This window comes from Lichenostomus cassidix, chromosome 2 (assembly GCF_008360975.1).
Source record: "Lichenostomus cassidix isolate B80296 chromosome 2, HeHo_3.0, whole genome shotgun sequence".
Taxonomy (NCBI): Eukaryota; Metazoa; Chordata; class Aves; order Passeriformes; family Meliphagidae; genus Lichenostomus; species Lichenostomus cassidix.
In genome coordinates this window covers 151,705,673-151,716,077 of record NC_139482.1, presented here as the reverse complement: position 1 = coordinate 151,716,077, position 10,405 = coordinate 151,705,673, and the positions used below count along the sequence as shown (strand labels likewise).

The 10,405-nt window shown below is 49.7% G+C and overlaps 2 protein-coding genes across 37 annotated transcripts in view; one reads left to right on the top strand and one right to left on the bottom strand.

Moving 5' to 3' along the window:
• Positions 1–2,661: 2,661 nt before the first annotated feature.
• Positions 2,662–5,070, bottom strand: CCDC166 (coiled-coil domain containing 166). Of its 2 annotated transcripts, XM_085053823.1 has the most exons (3): positions 4,914–5,070; positions 3,913–4,019; positions 2,662–3,861 (listed from the first exon to the last, which is right to left on the bottom strand). In XM_085053823.1, the coding sequence occupies exons 2-3, from the start codon at positions 3,935–3,937 to the stop codon at positions 2,687–2,689; spliced, it is 1,200 nt and encodes a 399-aa protein (XP_084909949.1). In that variant the 5' UTR covers positions 3,938–4,019; positions 4,914–5,070; the 3' UTR covers positions 2,662–2,686. The 2 variants fall into 2 exon arrangements, with proteins under 2 accessions (XP_084909949.1, XP_084909948.1); XM_085053822.1 differs by having other exon boundaries at positions 2,662–4,019; positions 4,914–5,057.
• Positions 5,071–9,098: 4,028 nt separating this feature from the next.
• Positions 9,099–10,405, top strand: part of SCRIB (scribble planar cell polarity protein) — a 107,349-nt gene continuing 106,042 nt past the window's right edge. For 18 of the 35 annotated variants that reach the window (XM_085053819.1, XM_085053818.1, XM_085053817.1 and 15 more), the window contains exon 1: positions 9,101–9,541. In XM_085053819.1, coding sequence (XP_084909945.1) covers positions 9,380–9,541 — 162 coding nt within the window. In that variant the 5' untranslated portion in view covers positions 9,101–9,379. Of the gene's footprint in view, positions 9,542–10,405 lie in introns of all 35 variants that reach the window. The other 17 variants (XM_085053786.1, XM_085053792.1, XM_085053794.1 and 14 more) reach the window with 2 other exon arrangements.

Here is a 10,405-nt window from a genome sequence, read left to right as displayed (position 1 = left end):
ATCCAAATCCAAGGGGAAAGATTCCCTGAGGTTGCTGGGAATATGACTGTGGAAGCAACCAAATCCTTTTGGCAATGGAAAAACAGGGGTTTGAGCTCTGGTCACAAGGATCCATCAAATCTCTTTATGGATTATATCCATGTTCTGCTGTCCCAGGGAGGTGGTGGCTGCCCCAACCCTAGAAGGTTTCAAGGCCAGGTTGGACAGGGCTTGGAGCAACCTGGCCCAGGGGAAAGTGTCCCTGTCCGTGGCAGGGATGGCCCTGGATGGCTTTTATGTCGCTTTAATGTCGCTTTAATGTATCTTTAATGTCGCTCCATCCCAAACCACTCCAGAGCCCCACGGCTGGCATGGAGCGGGGCGAGAGCTCGGCAGCGCCATCAGTGCTGCCGCCTGGTGTCGGCAGTGTGGAACTGCAGCTGCGGGCAGCGCATGCGCAGTGTGGCTGCTTTCCCGCGCTCGCTGCTGCCCTCCGGTGGACAATTCCCGAACTACAACAAGACGGAAAATGCTCTGATTGGAAAGAAAAAAAAAGTTTCCTAAGTGAAACATCAGGTTTGTTCATCAATAAATGGGTGGTGGTGCCTCTCTCTCCGAGCCTTGGGCTCCTCTATAATCTCAGAAATGCCGTCAGACCTCAACGAGCAGCACCTATGCTGAGCTCCTCTGAGGAACTCCCAGCAACTCCTGCTGGATAACGAGCTCCTGCTTTAACCAACAGCCTTGGAAACTCATTTTTCTAGCCTGAAAAGTGGAACAACACCCAAATTGCAGCTGGGGTGGAAAATTACAATGGCCAAAGTCCACTCTCTTGTGACCTGAGTGAGCCTTGGAGCTCTCGTGGTCCTCAGCAGGCTGTGCTCAGCATTTCCCTGGGCTGCTCTCCCACTCCTCAGGGCTCAGCCCTTCGCCCCTGGAGAAGATTGTAGAAGCACCAACCCTTCCCTGAGTCCTTCCCTGAGCCCCAGGAGGGTTTTTCACAGGTATAAACCTGAAAATGCACCTGTAAATCTGCACCCCAGCTGTACCTGCCTTGTACAAACTCCTTAGGTCTCTGTGTGTGGCAGTGAGAAAGTGCTTCAGCAAATACAGCAGGAATGTTCCTCTCAGATTCTTAAATTCTTTAGGTTTGTAGGTAAGTCAGGCTGGGCTGATTTTAGTTTTAGACTGATTGATAATAGATTTTTTTTCTCTGTGTGCTTTAACCACTGAGTGAGCAGCAGAGTGAACTTTGCCACCAAACCTCGTTGTGCTTTCACTTTTATTTTAAACCTGCTTTTCCTGATGCCTTTGCCAGTGGTTCTTGAAGTGAAATTAAGATCCTCATGTGCCACTAAATATAAATATATTCATTAATATAATACACAAGATTAATAGCATTACTATACCTATACAATATATTGATATAGTAATTAATATACCATTTTAATTATAAGTATATTATGTTAATATACTCATAATTATATATATATAACCACAATATATAACTATTAAACTGCTTATGCCAGTACATCTGACATTATGACATCAAGGAATATGTGACCACATGCTGGTAAATTGAATTCTTTTTGTAAATTGTCTCTAATCATTGTTAGGGGGTTAAAATTTCAGCCTGAAGGAAATTTCTGAGTTACTGAAATGATTCAATGACATTTTCACGAGTTGTAGATGCAGATGATGATGGAATTCTGCATGGGAGCAAGAGAAAGCAACAGGAAGACATTTAGAATTTACCTTTTTTACCACAGATTTTAAAATTCCTGCAGGTTTTTTGTGAAGCACAAGAATTCCTTAGTTGTGCTGCTGAGCTCCAGTTCTTCATTGCATTTGGGGGTCATGAAGGCTAAAGGTGGTGTTGTGGAATCATTTTGTCTGCATCTCTTAAAGATTTTAAATTAGTGGGATTTAAATTTTTTAATTTACTGAAAGATTTGTCAGCTGGCAGAACCTGGTTTTCACTGGAAAATATTCGGCAGAGGTGTTATTTCAGTGAAAAAATTTAAAGTAAAACACAATTTTGGAGTTTTTCATGGAATAGTCCAACCTGATGCTGAAATAGGCAAACTGAGACAATCCTGTTTTTCTTTTCCTGAAGCCAAAAAAGCTGATCCATTCTGGGAACTCCAAGATTTTTGGGAAATGCCCATAAAAACCCACTGCTAGCAGGGGGTAGGATTGCTTCCAGGCTTTTGAGTTGGATCCTTTTGGGAGGAGGAAAAGGGAGCTCAGGGGTTTCTGCTCCTCTGCTGAGGATTGCTCACCTGAAAATCCAGCCTGGAGGTCTCACCCCTGATGGATATTGGTGCTTGAGTAAGCTCAGTCAGGCTTTCTGTGAATACAGGAGACTAAATTCACCTGAAACTGGTTCCAGTCTGTTCCCCCTGTCCTTCCCAGTGTGCAAACACTTTCTTCCAAATCCCTTTGATAGGAATAATTAATCACCAATCCTGCATCTGGACACCCTTTCAGGGTATTCTTCCTCCTTGCTAGATGAGCAGAAAGAACCCAAATCTCTTCTAGAGTTGGGGCAACAACCACCTCCCTGGGACAGGAGGAGAACCTGGATATGGATATAGCCCATAAATAGATTTAATGGATCCTTTGATGACCAGATTTGATCACCAGAGCTCAAACCCCTCCGTATTTCCACTGCCAGAAGGATTTGGTTGGTGGTTTGCCAAAACATTTATTTCCTCCGGGTGACAGACAGCCGGCTTGGGGTCAGGGAGCACTGCAGGTTGTCCCTGCGGCGCCGCAGACCTCGTCCTGCTGCTCCCTGAGCACACTGGATCTCCCTGAGCAGCTGCTCCTGCTGATCCTGCAGGCACCTCCTGGTCTCCCTGAGCATCTGGCAGTTCTGGAGGAGGTTGACCAGCTCCAGGCGGATGTGCCTGTTCTCCGTTTTCACCTCCTGCACGTGCTGGATCAGAGCCTGGAGCGCCACCTCCTCTGCCCCCCAGGTGAGCGCCTGCATCCTCTGCTGGATTTCCTGCTCACAGTTCGCCTTGTCCTTCCGGAAAGTCGTCCTGATGTTGTGAGTTTCCTCGGCGCAGCGAATCCTGGTGACGCGCAGTTCCCTCTCCAGCTCCTTCACCCTCTGCTCCGCCTGGACTTTCTGCTCCCTGCAGGGCTCCAGCTCCTCCAGCTCCTTCTCCACTTGCTCAGCCTCGTCCTCCGTGTCCTTCAGGGAGTTTCTCACCTCTTCCTCCTTCTTGGCATACTGGGGGATCAGCTTTTCCTTCTGCGCCTGGACTTTGGCCAGATCCTTGCAATTGCGTTCGTTCAGGGTGAGGAGCATCTCTGGGGGATCCTGGCTGCATTTCGCTTTGCAGGACTGGTATTCCTTGTTCTGCTTCTGAGTCGCCTCTGCTTCCTTCTCCAGGCACCTCATTTCATGCAGGAGCTGCTTTGCCCTTCCCAGGTATGTGTCCAGGTGTTGGGCGATGATCTCACTTTCCTCCCGCAGGAAGAGTTTCCTCTCCTTGGGGCGTCTTTCCACGTCAATTATTTCTTTAGGTTCCACATCATCCAGGTTGAGAGGTTTTTCCACCTCAGTTGTTTCTTCCTCCGAGCTGGGGGCTTTTTCTCCATCAATTGTTTCTTCAGGTGGCCCTTCATCCAGGTTGGGAGGTTTTTCCCCATCAGTTGTTTCTTCAGGTGTCACTTCATCCAGGTTGGGAGGTTTTTCCCCATCAATTGGTTCTTCAGGTGGCCCTTCATCCAGGTTGGGAGGTTTTTCCCCATCAATTGGTTCTTCAGGTGGCCCTTCATCCAGGTTGGGAGGTTTTTCCCCATCAATTATTTCCTCAGGTGTTGCTTCATCCAGGTTGGGAGGTTTTTCCACGTCAGTTGTTTCTTCAGGTGCTGCTTCATCCAGGTTGGGAGGTTTTTCTGCATCAATTATTTCTTCAGGTGTTGCTTCCTCTGGGTTCTCCATTCCTTCCTTGTTTTTCCCAGCAGTCAGGGGTTTTTCTTTCCTCTTGGACTTGGATGATATATCCCAATCAAACTGTGAAAAACTGGAACAGAAGGTAAAAAAAGATCAGTTTGGAAGGAACATTTTTCCCCCAGTTGTGTTTCCAGCTGGTTCTTCCAGCAGCTCAAATGCTTGACCAAAAACTGTTCAGGGTGGAAGCACAGGTGCCACACCTAGATTTGCACTTCCCATCCTGAACTGCCTCAGGAGAAAACCCCAAAAATGCACATTTTTATAGGTTTCTCTCTTTTTTTGCCATGTAACATTGGGATATTCCTGCAGTTTGGAGGAGAAATTGCAAGTACACCCCATTCCTCCCTCACTGATTCTGGTGTTTGAAGAGGCAGCTGCATCCCAAATTAGCATCTCCTGTCCCAAACCAGTGTCTCACATCCCATTTTCAGGAGATTCTCTTTTAAAAAATATTTATCAGCATTAATTTTAAAATATTCAGGTTTTTAAATGCTTTTTAAGCATTCATTTCAGGATTGGTTGAATTTCTGAAGTCTTCATTCCAGCATAGATAAATAGAAAATAGAATAGAAATAGAATAGAAATAGAATAGAATAAATTCTATTCTATAATTCTAATAGAAAATAGAAAATTCTATTTTCCATTTCCTATTCTGTTCTGTTCCATTCTGTTCCATTCTAAATCCTCCAGCTCCAGGATTTAAAGCTGGAGTGAGACAACTCCAATGGTTTTAGTGAATATTTGTAATTAAAAACCCTCATTTCCTGATACACCTTGTAAATTTTGAAGAAAAAAATGCAAAATTCCAGCAGATGGGTAAAAAGCAGAGTAATTCCACTAAAATCCCAGCACAGGCTGCACTGGGGGGTTGAAATGGGGGATGTGTGAGGATCAGAGAATTCCCAAATCCCCGTGGGAAAACAAAGCTGGGGTTGTACAAAATTTGGGATTTTAAAGGACTCACCTTCCCTGCTCCCAGCTTTTCCAGCTGCTTCCCTGGTCTGACTGCTTCTGATTTGCTGCTGGCAACCCAATGTTTGGGAGTTGTGTCCATGGAGATGAGGAGATGAGGTCACAAGGGGAGTTCCACAGCGAGTTTCTGAGGAGTTCTGCGGTTCAATCTCATCCCCAGAAAAGTTCCACACGGGGATGTGATCCCCAAAGAAATGAAAAAGAAGCTGATTTCCACTTTCCTGGAGATGGTGGCAAAATTCTGCAGGAATCAAGAGGAGTTTTGTTGTAGTGTGAGGAGAAAAACTGGGAAATAAAGCTAAGAGAGGTAGGGGAAAAAAAAAAAAAAAGGATGGAAGAAGCAGCCAAAATATGGAAAAAACCTGAAATGGATTTCTTATTCTCATTCCATATTATCATGGAATCCTGAGATGGTTTGGGTTGGAAGGGAATTTAAAGCTCATCCCAAAATCTCACCTAACTCTGCCCTCTGGCAGTGGGAAGCCATTCCCCTTGTCCAAAATCCCAAAATCTTGTGACAAAATCTCTTGTGCCAGGCTGTGCCATGCCAGGAAAGCACCTGGAAACCTCCTGTCTCAGGAGGGATAAATCCAGGTGTGGTGGGTTGAAAGAATTCAGCAAGAACAGAATAAAGAGGAAAATGTTGCATAAGCAAAAGAAAAAACAAAAATATTTTATTTTATGTTTACCAAGAGCAGGAGCTGAGGATCCCCCAGTTGCTCAGCTCAGACTCACTTCCTGGGTGAGTTTATGGCAGCAGAAACCCTTGAAACTCTCAGCAGTTATTGATTAACTTGAGTTTGTGCTCTGCAGAGCCTCAACAAGATCAGAATAACCCAGATTGATGGGTCAAGGCCAATGGAATGAATCCCACTGGTGCCTGACCCCATTCCCCAGCAATCCCTGGGCCAGCAAACAGGCCAGGAGCAACCAGATCCTCCAGGAAAATGTTGTTGGAAATGATGTCAAAGCTTTGCTAGAACCCAGACAGACACATCCACACATCCTGAGAAGGTCATCCTGCCACAGGGAGATCAGGTTGGTCAGGCAGGACCTGCTTGTCACAACCGCAGGCTGGCTGGGCTTTGATCTCCTGGTTGTTCTGCTGAGCAATGATGCTCAGGATGATTTGTTCCACAGCTTTTCCAGGCACTGAGGTCAGCCTGGAGTTCCCTGGATCTTCCTCCTCCTTGCCATGCTCATGGATTGGCATCTCCAGTTGTCCTGGACCTCTCTGGGCAGCCAGGACTGATGATGAACCATGGAGAGTGGCTGGGCAAACTCTCCCTTGAGAGACACAGTTTGTCAAACCCTTGAGCCTTCTGCAGGACTGAAAGAATTGGACTGACAAGGATTTCTGCAGGACTGGAATTCTTGTCTTTGTCCCAACCACGATTTTGCACTTCTGCTGATGCTTAGGCTGATCAAAAATGCCTCATTTTTGATCTAGTAGAAGCTCTGCCTGCCCATGGCGTGGAGTAGAACAAGATGAGCTTTAAATTCCCTTCCAACCCAAACCATCTCAGGATTCCATGATAATATGGAATGAGAATGAGAAATCCATTTCAGCTTTCTTCCATACTTTGGCTGCTTCTTCCATCCTGGTTTTTTCCTACCTCTGTTAGCTTTATTTCCCAGTTTTTCTCCTCACATTATAACAAAACTCCTCTTGATTCCTGCAGAATTTTGCCACCATCTCTAGGAATGTGGAAATTAGCTTCTTTCTTGTTTCAAAACCCATATTTCCAGTTCCCAAGCTTTTTCAATAAACTGTAAAATAACCATTAACTGTTCCAAACACATAAATTCCATAAAGCCTACTAAATCCAATCCAGCATGAAAAAATGAATTTTCCACCCTCCAAGCACCACGGGTTTGCTCCATTGCACTTCCCCTCCATTTATAGGAAACAGAACTGGGACCATCCTATACCTGCAGGTCCTACACTTGTACAAATGCTCAGAGCTGGCCTGAAAATTCAAATTTCACCTTGCTGATTCCTGATGACCAATTCATCACCTCTCCTACAGATCTTGCCATGTTTCCTGGCTCCCTTGGTGATTTCTGACAGGGCACGACACCAGCTGATGCGTAAATAAAATAGAAATAGTAATTAGGATGAAATAATGATTAGGATGAAATCACAGGCTCATGTTTCATTGCTCTGTTACAGGATTGCTGTGACAGACACGGGGGGATATCTCTGTGACACACACTGCAGTTGAGGCAAGGGAAAGCTCAATAAACCCAAATGGTTAAAAATGGAGTGCCAGCTCCTTGTGAGGGTGTTGAAACCCTGGCACAGGCTGCCCAGAGAAGCTGTGGCTGCCCCTGGATCCCTGGAAGTGTCCAAGGTCAGGCTGGGGAGGGCTTGGAGCAACCTGGGATGGTGGAAGGTGTCCCTGTCCATGGCAGAGGTGTGGAACTGGATGGGCTTTAAGGTCCCTTCCCACCCAAAGCCTTCTGTGATTTGATTCCTTTCCTTTCCTTTCCTCTCTCCTTTCCTCTCTCCTTTCCTTTCTCCTCCTTTCCTTTCTCCTTTCCTTTCCTTTCCTTTCTCATTTCCTTTCCTTTCCTTTCCTTTCTCCTTTCCTTTCTCCTTTCCTTTCCTTTCTCCTTTCCTTTCCCCTTTCCTTTCCTTTCCTTTCCTTTCCTTTCCTTTCCTTTCCTTTCCTTTCCTTTCCTTTTTCCTTTCCTTTCCTTTTTCCTTTCCTTTCCCCTTTCCTTTCTTTTCCTTTCCTTTTTCCTTTCCCCTTTCCTTTCCCCTCCTTCTCCTTCTCCTTCTCCTTCTCCTTCTCCTTCTCCTTCTCCTTCTCCTTCTCCTTCTCCTTCTCCCCACTTTCACAGCCACTGCCTGTTGTGGACAGTGAAGCTGAAAGGACAAATTTCACCTCCTCCTGCCTTCACAAGGACAATTCCCTCACCAATGTCTTACCAGTGCCTCAAACTGTGGTGTCACTCAGTTATTGATCACTTTCCATCCATTGCAGGATTATTTCTGACTTCTCAGCATGAAGAATATTTTCCCTGCCCTGGGTTGGTGTCCCAGGCTGTCCCTGTGTTGCACAACTGTGGGTGTGAAGAGTTGTCACAGTCAGACTGCGAGGAAGGAGGATGTGATCTCTGAAAGATAAACGAGAGAGAAATGAGATTAAACAGCCACGGCAGGAGCTGCTGCCTTGCACAAGCAAGGGACAGAGGCTAGACCAGGCATGGACTTCAATCAGCAGGAGAAACTGGACAGGAAAGATAAAGAGTGACAAAACAGCCAGGAAACTGTGAAAGCAGTAGGGGACAGAACAAGGAAGAACATTGTCCCAGAACAGCTCAGAGGCAATAATTCCCTTTGCACTTTGGCTTTTGGCACAAAGCAGCACTGGGTGCCACATCCCAGAACAGACACACCCGTGGGTTTTAATCCATCTGCGCAGGGAGAAGGGATGGAGGTGGCTGCTGATTGTTTCTCCTGTCTCAGCGCTGCTTTCTCCAGCTCGATTCCTGTTCCATGCATTGGCATCGCCTGAGCTCTGTCCAGGAGGAGCTCCATCACACTCCTGCTTGCTTTAGTGCACAATTCGATCCCACCAGCCTTCCGCAAGAGAAATATTGCTGCACCGCGGAATTTCACTCTGGGACAGGGACTTTTTGCGAGGTGTTTTCTCAATCCCATCCCCAGATCCGGCAGCTGCCAGCGATGTGAGTGGGTGGGTTAGTGAGGGAACCCCCAGACCTCGCTGTGCGAACACATTCGGGCTCATTCTTTAATCCGGATGTCTCTTTTCATGGATGTTTTTGGGGATGGGAAGGCTAGCTGCACCGCCGAACTTCACTCCGCGGCAGGGGCTTTTTGAGAGGTGTTTTCCCAATCCCATCCCCAAATCCGGCAGCTGCCAGCGATGTGGGTGAATGGGTTACCGAGGGAAGCCCCAGACCGCGCTGTGCGAACACATTCGGGCTCATTCTTTCCTCCGGATGTCTCTCTCCATGAATGCTTTTGGGGATGGGAAGATGGGAAGGCTAGCAGATGTTCCGCCGGGATGCCCAGCTGCCCACCGCGGCTCCCGTCCATCCCCGGGGCTGCGCCGGGCAGGGCGAGGCGGCAGCGAACTCCATTTCCCAGGGACTCCTCGGTTTCCCAGGCGCTCCTCGGTTTCCCAGGCGCTCCTCGGTTTCCCAGGGACTCCGTTTCCCAGGCACACCCGCGGAGGGCAGGGCGGTGCGGCCCGGGGCGCAGGCCGGCAGCGGCACCGGGAGCGGCTCCAGGCCAGGGCGGAGGGAGCGGAGCGGAGCCGAGCGGCGCGGAGCGGGGGCGCTGCCGCAGCTCGGAGCTCGGCTCAGCCCTGCCCGGCCCCTGCACATCCGGGCGCTCCCGCAGGCCCGGCCCGTCCTGCCGCGGCCCGCCGATCCCGGGCGGCTCGGCTCGGCCCTGCCCGGCCCGGCCCGGCTCGGCCCGGCGCGATGCTGCGCTGCATGCCGCCGCTCTGGCGCTGCAACCGGCACGTGGAGGCGCTGGACCGGCGGCACTGCTCGCTGCAGGCCGTGCCCGAGGAGATCTACCGCTACAGCCGCTCGCTCGAGGAGCTCCTGCTGGACGCCAACCAGCTCCGCGAGCTGCCCAAGGTGAGCCGCCGCCGCCTCACGGCTCTCGGAGCTCGGGGAGAGGCCTGGGCGCTGCTCCGGCCTACTCGGGGAGAGGCCTCCGCTCGGCCCGGAGCCGGTGCTGTGAGGAGCTTCTCCTGCCTCCCCTCAGCCCAGAGCCTTCTCTATGCTCTGAGGAGCTTCTCCTGCGTCCCCTCAGCCCAGAGCCTTCCCGGTGCTCTGAGGAGCTTCTCCTGCCTTTGCTCAGCCCGGAGACTTCCCCCTGCTCTGAGGAGCTTCTTCTGCCTCCCCTCAGCCCGGAGCCTTCCTTCCCTCTGCTCTGAGGAGCTTTTCCTGCCTTCCCGGTGCTCTGAGGAGCTTCTCCTGCCTTCCCTGTGCTCTGAGGAGCTTCTCCTGCCTCCCCTCAGCCCGGAGCCTTCCCCGTGCTCTGAGGAGCTTCTCCTGCCTCCGCTGAGCCCGCAGCCGTTGCTCTGAGGAGCTTCTCCTGCCTTCCCCCTGCTCTGAGGAGCTTCTCCTGCCTCCGCTCAGCCCGGAGCCTTCCCTGTGCTCTGCGGAGCTTCTCCTGCCTCTGCTCAGTCTGGAGCCTTCCCTGTGCTCTGAGGAGCTTCTCCTGCCTCCCCTCAGCCCAAACCTTCCCCGAGCTCTGAGGAGCTTCTCCTGCCGAGCAGGGGCCGTGGTGGGACCTCCGCGGTGAGACCTCCGCGGTGAGACCTCCACGGTGAGACCTCTACGAGCAGCCCTCGGCTGAGGAGGAACCTCATCGCTCTGAGGGGCATCCCGGCTGCTCGGTTAGTGGGACAAATTTCCCCCTGCTCTGCTCGAATCATCAGCCCTGTGACTTGTCACCCTCACAGCGTGAATTTAAAAAGTCTGGTTTAATCGGTA

Coding starts and splice junctions, on each gene's coding strand:
- CCDC166 (XM_085053822.1), bottom strand. CDS start 3,937: ATGGAGAACCCAGAGGAAGCAACACCTGAAGAAATAATTGATGCAGAA.